Source organism: Schistocerca gregaria, chromosome 7, assembly GCF_023897955.1.
Source record: "Schistocerca gregaria isolate iqSchGreg1 chromosome 7, iqSchGreg1.2, whole genome shotgun sequence".
NCBI lineage: Eukaryota > Metazoa > Arthropoda > Insecta > Orthoptera > Acrididae > Schistocerca > Schistocerca gregaria.
Genome location: NC_064926.1, coordinates 539663020 through 539680743, shown reverse-complemented (window position 1 = coordinate 539680743; position 17724 = coordinate 539663020). Strand labels below are relative to the sequence as shown.

Sequence of the window (17724 nt, the reverse complement as noted above, 5' to 3'; positions counted from 1 at the left end):
TGCTCCTGAGACTGTTATAAACATTTAAGACAACTTTGCTACACTCTGGACTTGCTTTTGGCTAGCTGTTCATTTTGTGAACTTTGCTGTCATCAAACTCAGGAACCACTGTTTGTTCCATTTTCTCTGCATTTATCAACAGTGTGAGTGGTCACAAACATGTTCTACCTTTGCGGAGTAGGGCAGAAAACTTTTGGTTAGCTATGACATTATCCACTGGTTTGGTGTACTATCAATTGCATAAAACTTCTGAGAATATTGTGTTTTACACTGTCAAATGCCTTAGACAGGTCGCAGAAAATACCAACCGCTCCCATTTTGTTTTCTGCTGTTTGTAAAATTTAGTAAGTGAATGTGTAAATGGCATTCTTATTGAACATCTCTTGTGAAATCCAAACTGTGGTTTTATTGTTGCTTATGTGGGATACTGTTCTAGTCCTTCTAAAAAATCTAAAAAATGATTCAGTGGTAAAATGGTTTGGCAGTTATTGACATTTCTCTTCTCACCTTTCTTGTACAAGGGTTTAACAATGGTGATTTCAATCTATCTGAAAAAAATGTCCACACCGAGCGAGGTGGCGCAGTGGTTAGCACACTGGACTCGCATTCGGGCGGACGACGGTTCAATCATGCGTCCGGCCATCCTGATTTAGGTTTTCTGTGATTTTCTCTAAATTGATCCAGGCAAATGCCGGGATGGTTCCTTTCAAAGGATACGGCCAACTTCCTTCCCCATCTGTCCCTAATCCAACGAGACCGATGACCTTGCTGTTTGGTCTCTTCCCTCAAACAATCCAACCCCAAAAATGTCCAGAGTTAACGATTACATATATCAGAAAACACAGAATTTATTCTATGAGAAAAATTCTTTCATATTCTGTTGGGAACATTGTCAAATCCAGATGAGCTTTTATTTTTGAGAGAATATACAATTTTCTTAATTTCAGGAGAAGAAGTGGGTGAGTCATCCATATGACTGGACTTCATGTGAGTTGCTTTTTCAGCATACTACTTTGATTTTTCCCCTGAACTGTTTGTCTCTATATTATCTACATGCTACATTTAAGAAATGATTATTAAACTTGCCTGCTGGCTGTGATTGATCATTTATAGCCCTTCCATTTAAATCAATAGCCATGTCTTTCTGTTCTGTGGCCTCTCATTTCACTATATTCCATACAGACTTAAGCTTGTTTTTGGAATTATTGATTTCTGACATGATGTATACATTTCTTAGTTTTTTAATAATTTTTGTTAGTAATTTTGAGTATTTGTGTAGTTTGCAACTGCTACATGATTTTGCTGTATGATTTTTAGATGTTGTTGCCAACAGACACATTTCCTTTTTTTCTTACCACAAGATAATTTAAACCTTCTTGTGAGCCAAGGTTTTTACATCACTGTTTTATGTCCTTTCAGATCAGATTACACAGAAAGCTTTTTTTTCAAATAACAATATGAATTTATTGTGAAATAGATCAAATTTTATGTCAGCATTGGTTCCTTATACTTTTCATCCTAAATCATTTTCTTGGTGAAGCCAGAGGGACAAATTTGCTAGATTAAGAGTGAGATTATAGACAGGCAATCTTGAAAGAAAGAAATTAGAATGGAACAGGATCATCATCAGAATATCAGGGGGCTGAAAAACAAAACAGATGACTTCTTGCATGTCTAAAAGATGTGGAAAATTCTGATGTGATAAGATGTTATACCAGAATGAGATTTTCACTCTGCACTGGAGTGTGCGCTGATATGAAACTACCTGGCAGATTAAAACTGTGTGCCCGACCGAGACTCGAACTCGGGACCTTTGCCTTTCGCGGGCAAGTGCTCTACCAACTGAGCTACCAAAGCACGACTCACACCCGGTCCTCACAGCTTTACTTCTGCCAGTATCTCGTCTCCTACCTTCCAAACTTTACAGAAGCTTCTGTAAAGTGGCGAAACACTGTTCCCGTACTGTACCAAAAGTCTTCGATGAATTTCGGCCCCTGATACACCTTCTGACCACAAAAAATGGATCACTGAATGTTGCTCTTCTTTGGTGCAAATAGACAGCGGAGCAGCCATGATTAACTGCACAGCAGCGATAATGAAACTAACATAGCAGCTTGAAAATGGCAAAGATATAACAACCAATAAACAAAGCATGTGTCATCAACGTAAAATGACAGTACTACCAAATAAACAAAAATATAACTAAATTGCGGATAATAATTGACTTACCCTCATAGCATCTTATAGCCCTGGGGAAGGTTCATATACAGCAATCAGGCTAATTAATGAGAACGCGATACAAGGTTTTAAGGGTAAGAAAGAAGAGGCGATGTGGGATGAGGTGTATATATATATATATATATATATATATATATATATATATATATATATATATATATATATGGAAAGAGATGCTAATATCTAATTCAATTTATTCCACAATAAATTTGTGTCAGTATTTGAAACTAGATTTGCTAAAAAGTTATCCAAAAATTCCATTAAAAAATCAAGCTATGGATAACCATGGGAATTAAAACCTCATGTAAGAGGAAGACTGAAATTTAAGTAACATAAGAAGACACTGCTTGCATATTACAAAAATTACTGCAATATTTTAATGAAAGTAAAATGTCCGGAAGTATGTAGGTTCTGACAGGAATTAATAAGACTAAGACTGGGTGAGAAATTGTCAAATGAAAGACAGAACAGCCAGCTAGTACAAGATACTAGAACAATTAAATTTAATGGGAATGTTATGACTGATAATTCACAGGTTATGAGTATTTTTAACAATCGCTTTCTAAATGTAGCAGTGATAATAGGATTACATGGTTCAGTTGAAGAATCATGAGAATATGTTACAGAATAATGAGAATATATTACAAAGTCATTCCAAAAAACTTTGTGCAACTATAAGCCCTTCACTGAAATTAATAAAATTCTATGGTATATGGAACTGATGGAATTTCAAACAGATTTCTGAAAAGTTATCCTAACTTAATAAGGAATGTTGTTAAGAGGTATATGTAATGTACCACTGGCACATGTATCTTTTACAGACAGATTAAAATTATTAAACCTCTTTATTAGAAAGGTGTCACAAGAAAGACAAACAATTATTGTCCAATGTCTTTACTGACATGTTTTTTTCAAAATACTCAAAAAAGTACTGCACTCAAGATTAGCTTCACATTTAAGTAGAAGTAATATCAATGTTTGGATTGCAGAAGGGTTGCTAAACTGAGAATGCTAACATTATAAGCATTAAGTACTAACATATTGCAAGCAAGTATTTCGTGTGCTCTTTCTGAGGCATCTAATTGCATAGATCATTTTACACGCTTCGATAAACTTAGTTTTATAAAACTGATGGCTTCACACTTTAATGGTTTGAATCATATTTAACAATCGGAATGCAAAAAGTTGTGCTGAATAATTAAAACAATGTTAAGATACAAAATTTTAGTGGCTGGGAAGAATCACAAAGAAGGTCCCCACAAAGTTCAATTTGAGTTCACTTCCATTCCTCATATACACACCGACTTTCCACTTAACATTCAACAAGCAGATTTGGTACTTTTTACAGATGATGCTAGTGTTGTAGTAAGTCCTATTAGAGAAAAAGCAACAAAATTGATTGTAAAAGATGTTTCTCAAAGAGTTATAAAGTACTGGCAAAATTGAAGCTGTGAGGACCGGTTATGAGTCGTGCTTGGATAGCTCAGTTGGTAGAGCACTTGGCTGTGTAAGGCAAAGGTCCTGAGTTCGAGTCTCGGTCTGGCACACAGTTTTCATTTGCCAGGAAGTTTCATATCTGTGCACACTCCGCTGCAGAGTGAAAATCTCATTCTGGAATTATAAAATTTTTCTCTGAAAATGGATTTTTCCTAAAATTTTGAGAAAATGCACTATATTCAATTCTGTACCAAAAAAATAGTCGTTACAACAACTGATGTAGCATATCCACAGGAGTCAGCAAACAGGGTAGAATGCTCCAGAGTTTTAAATATACATACTGATGAAAACCTGACCTGGAAGAAACATATTACTTAGCTTCTCAAGCAATTAAATTCACCTGCTTTTGCTATTTGTGTAATTGCTAGTCTTCGAAGCAAACAAATCAGTTTCCTGACATATCTTTCACATTTCCACTCAATAATGTCTTATGCCGTAATTTTCTGGGGTAGCTCATCACTTACAAATAAAGTGTTGATTGCACAAAAGTGAGCAGAAATAATAATATTTGGTGTTCACCCATGGTCATCATGTAGGTACCTTTTGAAGGAGTCAGGCATTTTCACTGCACCATCAGAATACATACAGGGTGATTCATGAAGATATGTAAATATTTTAATATGTTATTCTACAAGTAGAACTAAAGAAATAAGTTCATATAAACATAGTTCCACAAATTTTTGGTTACGAAGTTATGGCTAAGAAAAGATTTTGCCTGAAATTCAGCAACTTCACTAATATGAAGCCATCACAAAACTGTACGAGGTTAAAGCAAAGCACAATTTCTGTTTATTTTGTTGTTATTGGTCTGTCGACTCTAATAAAACATGTCCCGGACATGTACCTGCAGTAGTTTTCCAGAACACCCAGGAAGCAAAGAACACTACACAAGTAAATTTTTGTTTACTTTCCATTAAGAATGTAGAAATGTTTATGTCATTGTTTATATTTGTTAGTGAATCGTTAGTCATTTTCTAACCCTGAAACGAGTCAGTTTTTTGTATTGTGCAGTGAAAGAAGATAACAACAACATTGTTTTTAAGTGAAACCACATAGTAACTGTTGTAATTTGTAGATTAGAAATAGGGATGCCTTTCAAATTTACAAGAGAGGAATATGCTAATATGGTGTTTATTTATGACAAATGTGGTGGTAATGCTACTGCTGCAGTTAACAAATAACATTGAGCTTTGTTTTTTTGTGGTTTAAAATGAATTCATGTATGCTATGTTATTAATAAAAGCAGATCATTTTACACATTCATACAGTTTCACTTAACATTATTTCCATCATTTTTCCGAAATTAAATCCTCTGCAACATCTGTTGAAAACTTTGTGCAATTGTCTGGAATTTGAAAAACAAATTGGGCAAAATAGTTAATAAATTAAAATTTTTATGGAATTACATCTTTGCTCTTTTGGATATTCAGGAAAACTACTACAGGTACATTTCTAGGGTATGTTTTATTATATTCACCAGATCAGTAACAATAAAATAAATGAAAATCATGGTTTACTTCAACCTCGTAGTTTTGCGATGGCATCATATTAACAAAGTTGCTAAATTTCAGGCAAAATCTTTTATTAGCTGTAACTCCGTAACTACACATTTGCGGACCTTTGTTTATATGAACTTTTTTCTTTAGTTTTACTTATAGAATAACATATTAAAATATTTGCATATCTTCGTGAATTACCCTGTATATTCAATAATAAAATTTGTCACAAATAATCCATCACAATTTAAGAAGATCAGTGAAGGCCATATCTACAACACTAGATAAAAAATGACCTTTATTACTCATTATTAAAACTGTCAGTAGCTCAGAAAGGAGTTCAAAAAGCAGCATCAAATTTTTTTCGTCACTTGCCCAATAACATGAAAGGTCTGACAGGTTGCAAAGGAAGTTTTAAATCTAACCCAAAGTCATTTCTCCTGGACAACACCTTCTATTTCAAGGATGAATTTTAATATAAAAACTGGTAACCTGTAAAAAAAGGAAAGGAGCTAGTTTTCAAGAGTAGTTGCATGTGCAGAACTAAAATATAATGAGTTCATTAATGTTAATGCCAATTATGTTTATGTATCCTGTAATCTGACTTGTTCCATATCATTTTGATAAAAGAATTGTTTAAATGATCTATGGAACATCTAACTAACTCTCTTCAATCGATTATGACAAAATTATTTGACTGGATAGATAAAAAATCTACTCCAAAGTGGACGGCAGAACACACACATAAAAGAATGTTGTAATTGGCAAGCTTTCAGAGACGTTGGCTCCTTCTTCACACAGAAGGGTTGAAGGGGAAGGAAGAAGAGTAAAGGAAAAGGACTGGAGAGGCCTAGGAAAAGAAGCAGATTTCGGAAAAGTCACCCAGAACTGTGGATCAGGGGAGACATACCGTAGAGAATGAGAAGGAAAGTTCTTGAAATTGTGTTCTGTGTAAATTTATGTAACAACTCCTCCTTTTCCCATATTAGTTCTACATGAATAAGAGGCTAGAGCTTAATCTTTTATTTTTGAACTTCTAAATCCTGTGGTAATATGGTGCTTGGAATGGCGCAGGGTGTCTATTTTCCAAACAGACAAGCAGCAGTTCTTCTATCTTATTACTAAGTCCTCTAAGGAAAAACTGTTAGGTGAAGGGAGTGAGGACAATGGGTTACTGCAGCCTAAGGCCAGGACGATGTGTTGCAAGGATAACTCTCATCTGCATAGTTCAGAGAAGCTGGTGGTAGAGAGAAGGATCCAGATGGACTAGGTTGTGAAGAAGCCACTGAAATCAAGCATGTTTTGCTCTGCTGCATGCTGTGCCACCAGGCGACCAACTTCATTCTTGGCAGTGGTTTAGCAATGGCCATTCATCCTGATGGACAGCTGGTTGGTAGTCATACCAACACAAAAAGCTGTGCAGTGTTCGTAGCAGAACTGGTATTTGACATGGCTGCTTTCACAGGTGGACCAGCCTCTGATGGTGTATGATAAGCCTGTGATAGGACTGGAGTAGGAAATGCTGAGTGGGTGGAATGGGCAGGTCTTGCAGCGCAGCCTGGTCTCCGGCAAGGGGTTAGGAATGGAAGTGACATAGGGATGAACTAGGATTATGTGTAGGTTGGGTGGGTGTCAACACCACTTTAGGAGGGGTGAAAAGGATCTAGGGTGGGATGTCCCTCATTTCACGTCATGATGAGAGATAATCAAAGCCCTGACAAAGAATACGGTTCAGTTTGACATTGTCATGGCGTAGTCTAATGAGCTGACCCTGAAGCTGTGGTCTGTGGGTCTTGATGGCACATCGCAGCTTGTCCAACAACAAACAGTAACAGTCCCGGTTAATTTTGGAGCCACGTTCCAAAAAGTCAATGAGGCCATCACCTTGCATCCTGCTGTTCGTGAAAGTCTTGGTTTCTTCTTTTGAGGGGAACCCGGATGATGTCACTCCATGGGTTAGTTTTGCTCTCAGTTTCGGACAAAAACAACCATGTTTCATCCTGGGTAATGCCACTCTTCAGTAAAGGTCTTCATGAGACCCTCAAACACATTCTTGCTCGTCGTTTTCATTTCTCTTGTCAATAATCTAGGCACCCAATGTGCACAGATTTTTCTGTACCCTTGTGACTGTAGCAGTGATACCACACTACGCGATGACAAACAAATCATGTGTCGTCACACATCTGTCATTGAGGATGATTTGATCAATAGTCTCCTTATTCATATCACTCACTGCCGTCGATGGTCTACCGCATTGTGGATTGTCCAGTAGAGAGAAATCACCTACTGTAAACCTCTGCAACCACTGCTGGATACTGCTGCGATCTACTGTGTTCTCCCCATAAGCAGGGAGCAACTTCCTGTTAATCAATGTGGCAGAGTCATCATCGGTCTTGAAGAGGAACTCCATCACCAACCTTTGTCACAACCTGACATCCACTTCACAGTCCATTGTGGCTCACCTGTAAATAAAAGAAAATACTTTTTATACACCAACTTATAGCTAAATGTTCGCAGTATGTTCACAAAAAATTTCATTCTCCTCCTGCAAAAAATAAAAAAATTAGAGACGACTGTGCAAAACTTTTTGAACGCCCTTTGTATGATATGAGTTTTCACAATGTTCATTTTCAATCCACTTAACTGGAACCAGTTTTCTGGGTTACTGAGTTGCTTACAACATAGCTTTGAATTTTTCTTTCATCATTAGTTTCAGTTAAAACAAAGTATCACAAGCAAACAGAACTGATGGGGAATTTACACTTATGGGTGAGATATTTACAGCAAACAGGAACAGGACTGGCCACAAAATGGAGCTTGAGGTACACCTTGTGATACTGTACCCCATTTAGAATAACAATTCACTGCATTTGAAGCAACAGTTATCCTTTGTTTTCTGTTCTGCAGGTATGATATAAGCCACTGAAGAGCATTGCCCTTAATCACATATTTATCTTACTTGTATATTTATTTATTTATCTTACAGCTCGAAACATATATTTAGCATGCATGAGCAATGTTATAATAATTACATTTAGATTATTGATACACAATATAAATAGATTAGATGCTATTAAATAAAAGATCATTTAAGTATATTTAACATAGCATTCCTGAGGTCAAATCATGTCAGCACCATACTGTATGGGCACTTCAATATAAGCCATTTTTTTAACTCATTTTTAAAAATTCTACCAGAAAGCTGTTTCAGGTTGTTTGGCAGAGAATTATAAAATATTGCTGCCTTAATGAATGGGATATTTGTTGTTAGATTCAATCATCTGCTCACCATATGAAAGTCTGATTTGTGTCTTGTATTGTAATCATGGATTTCCATAATCCTGTTTGTCACTTTTTTGTCTTTTTTCACTAATAATATTGATTGAAACATATATACTGCATAGATAGTCATAATATTAAACTTAATAAACAGGTTTTTGCATAAAGTTCTGGGTCTTACTTTTGCCATAGTTCTTATTACTCTTTTCTGCAATACAAATACCCTTCTTTTATTGTGTTGGCTACACCCACCCCACAATACAATTCCATAAGATAGATGGGGATACACCAACCCAAAATACGCTATTTTTATTGCTTCGATATCTAAATATGGAACTAATCTCCTTAGTAAATACAGATTAGATGTTATTTTACCACAGACATGATTTATTTGCTGATTCCACGAAAGTCTGTCATCTACATATATCCCCAGAAATTTACATTCTGAACAGGTATTTTCCTGAATGTCCTCATTTACAACAGTATTTTTATTTGAGCCACTTGTCTTAAAATAAATTAAATTAGTTTTGTTAATATTGACCCTCAGGTTTTCTTTATCAAAATGTGTTTTGGCTTTTTCAACAAAATTCTGTACCACTGAATTTAGGTCAGGTGCCCAGCAAACCCCAGAGGTGTCATCAGCATACATAATCATATGATTACTAGTGTCTAATACTTTGGGGAAATCATTCACGTAGCAAATAAACAAGAAGGGGCCCAAGATAGAGCCTTGTGCCACACCAAAATTTATATTTCTTATCTTTGATCTTCTTTTTTTGATTACCTCTCCATTATCATACACAACTTGTGTGCATTGTTGTCTATCTTTAAGGTAAGATTCTATTAAAAGCAACAATTTCCCACTGACACCATTACAAGCAAGTTTACTTAAAAGAGCACCATGATGGACTCTGTCAAACGCTTTGGAAAGATCTAAAAACACTCCTGCCGTTTTGTAACCCTCATTTATTTTCTCCATCAGACAGTGTACAAACTGTACTGCTGCAGATATGGTGCTCCAACCACTTCTAAAGCCATGTTGGAAATCTCCTATTAAGTTATTCACATTATAGTGCTCGATTAAGATTTCTAGCATTAATTTTTCAATTAATTTACCAAACACTGAGGTTAAGGCAACTGGTCTGTAGTTCTGTGCTTGTTTTCTTTCCCCTATTTTATGTAAAGGTTTAACTATAACATGTTTCAGTTTCTTCGGAAACACACCTTCTTCAAGTACACAATTTATTAGATGGACTAATAGTTTGGCTAACTCACTCTTGCATTCTTTCAATAGAAAAGGAGAAAATTCATCCCATCCAGCTGATCTTTTAGTTTTTAGGCTGTCAATTAGCTGTGTTACGTCCTTGATGGTTACTGTAGGTAGCTTACAAGAATCCTGTTCCTTTTCCTTATCATATTTAAACTGCCTCTCTTGTTTCATGCAAGTATCATTTTCAATAACATCTATAAAGTAATCATTAAATATATTGCTAACTATATAAGGATCAGAAAAATTATCATTAAGTATACTTAACTCTATATTATTAATTTAATTTTTGAATCAGTGTTTCTCATATCATTAACTACTGCCCAGCACGACTTTGAGACATGGTCAGAATTTCTGATCTGTTTACTAATATGTTCTACTTTCCTTCTCCTTACTTCCTTGTGATACTCATATTTATATTTTTTATAATCCTCTTTATATGAATCAAGACTGGTTTCTCTGTGTAGCTTATACATATACTCCATTCCTTCTTTGAGTCTTTTCGTTTTTTCATCCAGTTTTACACATTTGACTACTGGAGGTTTATTTTTATTCACATTGATCTTCTTTGCTGGGATAGTAATATCTATATGTCTAGTTCAAATTTTTACAAATACTTCCCATTTGCTGTCAACTGCCCTTTCTCTATAAACTGATTCCCAAGATTCTCGACCCAAAGTTTTCTTTAGCAAGGTGATGTTGTATTCAGAAAATAATCTTCTATTCTCATATGTTTTGTTTTTTTAACCAATAGTTACACTTGACACACCAAATACCTTTCATCACTCACTTTTCACATTCTTTACATGACAAACTGCTTACTTTTTGCCTTTTGAACGAGAGCACAGTGCCACTACGCTTTTCTATCGGCTCCATGACCATATGAGAAAGGCATGGCTTACAGAGTCACAGGCTGCTGTAAGATTGCTGGATTGAAGAGATTTTAGCAAACAGTACACAGCATGTTGTTATCAATGGAGAGACATCTACAGACGTTAAAGTAACCTCTGGTGTGCCACAGGGGAGTGTTATGGGACCATTGCTTTTCACAATATATATAAATGACCTAGTAGATAGTGTCGGAAGTTCCATTTGGCTTTTCGCGGATGATGCTGTAGTATACAGAGAAGTTGCAACATTAGAAAATTGTAGCGAAATGCAGGAAGATCTGCAGCGGATAGGCACTTGGTGCAGGGAGTGGCAACTGACCCTTAACGTAGACAAATGTAATGTATTGCGAATACATAGAAAGAAGGATCCTTTATTGTATGATTATATGATAGCGGAACAAACACTGGTAGTAGTTACTTCTGTAAAATATCTGGGAGTATGCGTGCGGAACGATTTGAAGTGGAATGATCAAATAAAATTAATTGTTGGTAAGGCGGGTACCAGGTTGAGATTCATTGGGAGAGTCCTTAGAAAATGTAGTCCATCAACAAAGGAGATGGCTTACAAAACACTCGTTCGACCTATACTTGAGTATTGCTCATCACTGTGGGATCCGTACCAGATCGTGTTGACGGAGGAGATAGAGAAGATCCAAAGAAGAGCGGCGCGTTTCGTCACAGTGTTATTTGGTAACCGTGATAGCGTTACGGAGATGTTTAACAAACTCAAGTGGCAAACTCTGCAAGAGAGGCGCTCTGCATCGCGGTGTAGCTTGCTCGCCAGGTTCCGAGAGCGTGCGTTTCTCGATGAGGTATCGAATATATTGCTTCCCCCTACGTATACCTCCCGAGGAGATCATGAATGTAAAATTAGAGAGATTAGAGCGCACACTGAGGCTTTCAGACAGTCGTTCTTCCCGCGAACCATACGAGACTGGAACAGGAAAGAGAGGTAATGACAGTGGCACGTAAAGTGCCCTCCGCCACACACCGTTGGGTGGCTTGCGGAGTATAAATGTAGATGTAGATGTAGATGTAGAAGATGGCAGACGGTACCTGCAAAATACTAACGCTATCACAGTTTGGATTTCAAAAGGGCAACTCTACTGAGACAGTTATATATTGGTGATATAATATCACTATTTGGGATCTACTGTGATTTATTGAAGGCATTTGATCATAATATTCTATCAGAGGAGCACTTCCCACACTGAGATAGTGACACTCTGCAGTGAGCGACAGGGACAGTCGAATTTGCCATTCTTGGAACTGAGAGCTGGCTGGAACCCAAATTAGAAAGCTCCAAAATATTTAGTGAGACATAGAACATATATCAAAAAGTCAGGTTAGATGCCATAGAAGGGGACGTGTTCATTGCAGTTGATGAAAGCATTGTGTCTATTGAGATCAAAACTGAATCTAACTTTGAAGCTACCTGGATGCAAGTAACACGAGTAGGTAAACTGAAGTTAATTATCAGATTCCATTGTGATAGTTTTAGAAACAATTCAAAAAGTTCATTCTTTGCATCTAGTTCCAATATGACAGATGTAAAAGAATTATAGGCAGAGTTTAAACAGATTGTGAACTGCACTCTGGAAAAGTAAGTGCTGTGCAAGTGGATTAATGATGGAAAGGTCACACTGTGGCTTAATAATAGATTTTGGACAATGCTGAGAAAGCAGTGACTATTGAACTCTCAGTACAAAACAGAATGCAACAATGATGTCAAGCAAAAGTTAGTAGAAATTCATGTGTCTGTAAAAATATCAAGCTTCCACCAACATATCTTAGCAAAAATCTCACCAAGAACCCAAGAGAATTCTGGTCCTACATAAAACCACTAATCAGGTCAAAGGTTTCTAACCAGTTTGTTGACCAGTCTTGTGTTGCAATGGAAGATGGCAGAAAAAAACTGAAGCCTGGCCCCTTACTTATTTTACATTTATCATGAATCTCTTGTCCAGTGTGAAGTCCTCAGCGACTGCTGGAAGAAGTGCAGGTGACTGCCATACATAAGAAGGGTAAAAGAGTGGACTCATAAAATTACAGAGCAATATTCACAAAATCAGTTTGCTGCAGAATTCTTGAACATATTCTGAGTTCGAAGATACTAAAATTTCTTGAAACGGAAAGCTTCTGCTCGCAGTCAGCATGGATTTAGAAAGCATTGTCTGTGCAAAGCTTAGCTTTCCTTATCCTCATATAAAATCCTGAAAACCATGGACAAAAAGCAACAGGCAGAATCTATATTCCTATATTACCAGAAAGCATCTGACACAGTCCCCCAGTGCAGACTGTTAATGAAGGTCCAAGTGTATGGATTAGTTTCCCAGATATATGAGTGGCTTGATGACTTCTTATGTAAAAAAATCCAGTATGCTGTCCTCAATTATGAGTGTTCCTCAGAGACAAAGGTATTGTCAGGAGAATCCCAGGGAAGACTGATAGGGCCAATCTTATTCTATATATGTGAGATGCAATACTGCATCTGTCCTATATAATGCATCCCGCATTCGCATCCGATCTTGTACACACCAGGTGCCGTCAGACCTAGTGGATCCTTGGTTGAACCGAGAAGGTCTTTGATTTTTCCTACTGTGTGGAAAACGGTCTTCTCTTTATGTTTCTTGAGAATTCTCGTGATCTTGGCAAGAATGCACAGCCCATTGCTTCGTCTTCATCCAGTCTCTCTTCTCTCTTTTTGTGGTCAGTCTCTCAGAACTCTCCTTATTTGTGTCTCACTGTATCCATTTTTCTTGAAGGTGTCCTTGAGGTGTTGCAATTCTCATGGCAAACTTGCCATATCACAGATGGACCTGGCCCTGTGCACTAAGGCGTTGAGTACAGAATTGCATTGTGCTAGGTGGTGGCAGCTGTTGGCATTAAGATAGAGGTCCGTGTGTGTTTTCTTTCTGTATACTGTGTTCCCAGTGTGCCACCCATGTTTCTTGTGATCAGGATGTCCAGGAAGGGTAAGCTTCTGTTCTCTTCTATCTCCATGGTAAATTTGATATTTCCATGTATACCATTGAGGTGTTGATGGAAATCTATTAGTTTGTCTCTGCCATGTGGCCAAACTACAAAACTATCACCAATGTACCTGTAGAAGGATTTTGCCTTGTGGCTAGTCACCTGGTGTGTACAAGATCGGATATGAATGTGGTATGCATTATATAGGACAGACGCAGCATTGCATCTCACAGCTCCATAATGAACACATCAGGCATGTACACTTGCGTCAGACCAACAAATCTTGACGAGAAGCACACCTTCGATTTCGAGGACACAAAGAAAATATGCAGTATAAATGGATCTTGAGACTCAGTAATCAAAGAGTCCATAGAAATACGGTTACACCACAACCTAATCAACCGCAACAGTGGCTACCTTCTCAGCACAGCCCAGGAGCCTGCAATCAGGAAAATCAGAGAGAAACGTTCCGTTCCATCAAGGGCCACGGACGGAAGAGACAGAGACGGAACCTGGGACACAAACCTCGCAAAGAGGAGGGAGAAATAATTGGAGCTGCATGGGGTAGCGTAAAAGAAAAGAACTTGAAAAAAGAGTGGAATAAAACTTTGGGTATGGTGGAAAGTTCTCAAAGTTTAACTGAAACTGATGAACAGAATGATATATCTGTAAAGCTTAATATACTGAAAGAATTCAACTGCCATGAAGATGATGTGCAAAAGTGGATGAGTGTCGACAGAACAGATCCAGTGTACCAAATCACGCAAGATAGTGAAATTGTAAACCTCATCACTGATAAAGCTGAGACAACCAGCATCTCATCAACTAATGGTCCACAAAATGAAAATGAAAATATAACAGATGCTTCTGAGGCACTTACACTTTTAGATACTATAGATACTGCCTTGCAACACAATGGGTTGAAGCTCAAAATGAATGCGACCAGTATCAGATACCTGTCATGAAAAAAATGCATGACAGCTGATTGTCGGCAGTTGGCTTGCTTAGACAGATCAAAATTAAGGATATCGTTAAGCGTTAATTCTGTATGTATGTAATGTACATCCAAAACTCATGTGTATTACATACCTTTTTTTTCTAGGCTGTACTTCATACATTTTTATTGCACTTGCCTTTGCAATAAGAAAACAGATTCTGTTATTGTATTTGTAGTTTTTATTGGTGAACTGATGAAAAAGTATAAAGTTTCACTATCCGAATCAGTTTCCTCAACACCCATGTCCCTCAGTTAGCTCTACTGTACTTCTAGAAACAACATACCAGAAGAGAGTGTTCCAGAGAGAGTATTAAAGACCAAAGTAATGGAACCTCTAATAACACCTTGCTTCTATTTCATCCAGTTGCTGAATATGCATGAACAATAATTGTTCTGTAAATGCAGGTTCAGTAATTGATAAATAAATTAATTCAGTCATTAATTTATTCATTCACACACACACACACAATCATTTTCCACAAATCCCTTCATGAAGAAGAGGCTTCACGAATGCAGAATGAGACAAATTAGATATCGGTTGGCAGAAAGAACCTCTTCAGCATACTCTTGTAAACATTATTCACAAGAAATTATGTCTACTACAATGTGTTTGGGAATTAGTTGTTGCAGCAACCAAGTAATATACGAAATCAATCCAAATAATACAAATATGGCTTTATTCATAAACCTCTGGACAATAATAAAAATAAGTCTCTCATTACCCGCACCACTCCGCACATATATTGGTGCCAATTGCCAGTAGACAGCATGGCAGAGACCATGCTGTGTGCACACTACCTACAGCTTGCACTGATACAGTTGGCAGTCGATTTAAGTACACAACAGGCGCAGCGACATTACGCTTGGTAGCGGCCGGAGTGGCTGAGTGGTTCTAGGCGCTTCAGTCTGGAAGCGCGCGACCACTATGGTCGCAGGCTCAAATCCTGCTTCAGACATGGATGTGTATGAAGTCCTTAGGTTAGTTAGGTTTAAATAGCTCTAAGTTCTAGGGGACTGATGACCTAAGATGTTAAGTCACATAGTCCTCAGAGCCAATATTACACTTGGTGCCCTCACACTTGTATGCGTTAATACAAAGATACAGGACACCTCTCCCTCATGTGAAGAGGGCGCCCAGGCGACAAAGGAGATGCCAATGGCCCAATGAGAGACACATCTATCGGATCATGGATCAGGGTTGGTGGTGGCCATGCCAACAGGTGGGGAGGGGGAGGGGGGGGAGGCTACCGTGCCAGCCCGAAGGGGGTGGACCATGGGACCATGGGGTTGAAGCCCATGTCGACGACACTGAGGCGACAACGATGATCAGCCCTGGGGAGGCGGCCTGACCAGAACAGAAAGTTATGACAACAGACAGATCAGTGCCCAGCACTGGGAAGATGGAACCCTAGGGCACCACATGTGGACGAGGGAACAGGGGCACCTCCAGAGCATGTGATGACGGGGTCGAGTTGAGAGGGTTGTGGGGCAGGCAGAGGCCACAGGACCGCACCCATGAACTGGTGCCTTCCGGTGGAGAGCAGGGGCACAGCTGATCAAAGCGGCACATGACCAGCCCGTCATCCATATGGCAATCAGAAAGATGCATCCCCAGTAGCGGATAACAGTGGCTGGTATCCATTTGGGCCAGCGACCAAACTCTTATGCCCACACTGGTGATCTCCACATGAAGTGGCCAGATGAACAAGACCACACAGCAGATGCAGTGCATGCAACAGAAAGTGGAGGAGCATAAGTGGCTGCCGGCTGTGAAGCAATTGGGTCAGGCTCTGCTTCTCCGTAGGTGTGAAGCAACAGGTGCTCAGAAAATGGAGAAGGGTGTCGTCCAGTGAAGAAGCCACGACAATCTTTTTTATTTGGGACTCGGGCGTGCACACTACTCGTTCACCCTCACCATTTGATTGAGGGTGGAATAGTGGAGCTATAACATGATGAATACCATGATGGGAACAAAACAATTGAAAGGTGTGATAAATGAACTGGGGCCCATTATCAGAAGCTAAGGTACAAGGCAAACCCTCAATAGAAAAAAAAAAAACCCTCAAATGCGTATGAATTGTGACTCAGCTGGTGTCATCACACACCGGAGATTGTAAGGAAACTGGTAAAATGCGTCCATAACTAAGAGCCAATAGGAATTCAAGAAGATACCCGCAAAGTCTACATGAATGCATTTCCATGGCTGGCGTGGAGCAGCCCAGGGGGGCAGGAGCCCTGGGAGCTACCTGTTGGGCACAAAGCTCATAAGCCATGACAAAGCAGCCTATTTCGCCATCAGTCCCTGCCCAAAACACATGTCTCCTAACTAACTGTTTAGTGTGCAAAACTTCCCAATGGACGTGGTGGGGAAGACTTACAGCCTCACGCCCTAACGCGGCAGGAATGACTACTCTGGGAGAGAGGTCTTCCATGGACAACAGCAAAATACCATCAAATACAGAGAGGCAATACCATAAAGAAAAATAGTTGTGCAGGGGGTCTGAATCCTGACCCGGAAGGTTACCTGGCCAGCCCTGTCGAACAAGTCGAACCACCTGGTGGAGAACAGGGTCGGCGTCAAAGGTAGCGGCTACGTGTGAACTTGTAATTGGGGAACCCTCAATGATGGCCTACATTTTAGTATTAAGATGGAAGCAAAGTAATTCTTTATAATCAAAGTTGGAATCAGGACCAACAGGAAAGCAGTACAAGGCATCTCCATTGACATGTTTAGAAGTCGGTCAAAAATGGATTTCATAATTGATGCGAGACATGAATAGCACCCTGCATTGTAGGCAGTGTGCTGCCTTGTCAGGTAAGGAAGTATACGGGTTAAACAGGAAACTGAGGTTTATGGTCAGTAATAAAGTGAAAATTGAAGCCATACAATAAACATGGAATTTCTGAAGAGCACAAACTGTGGTAAGAGCCTTTTTTTCCACCAGAAAATAATGCTGCTGGGTCACTGTGAGAGATTTTGAGACAAAAGCAATAGCTCATTCAGAGCCACCAGTATATCGGTGTCCTATGGCAGCACGGAAGCTGTACTGTGAGGTGTAAGCTGCCAACACTATTTGCTGCTCTGGA

At 38.7% G+C, this 17724-nt stretch overlaps 1 protein-coding gene across 3 annotated transcripts in view; it reads right to left on the bottom strand.

Annotated features, from left to right (window-relative positions):
• The window catches only part of LOC126281505 (45 kDa calcium-binding protein), a 134127-nt gene that overhangs the window by 86899 nt on the left and 29504 nt on the right, over nt 1-17724 (bottom strand). The window contains exon 2 of one of the 3 annotated variants that reach the window (XM_049980521.1): nt 7116-7693. The exons of the other annotated variants lie outside the window; for them this stretch is intronic. Within the exon in view, the coding sequence (XP_049836478.1) occupies nt 7116-7230 (115 nt within the window). The 5' untranslated portion in view covers nt 7231-7693. The remainder of the gene's footprint in view (nt 1-7115; nt 7694-17724) is intronic. 3 annotated transcript variants of the gene reach the window in all.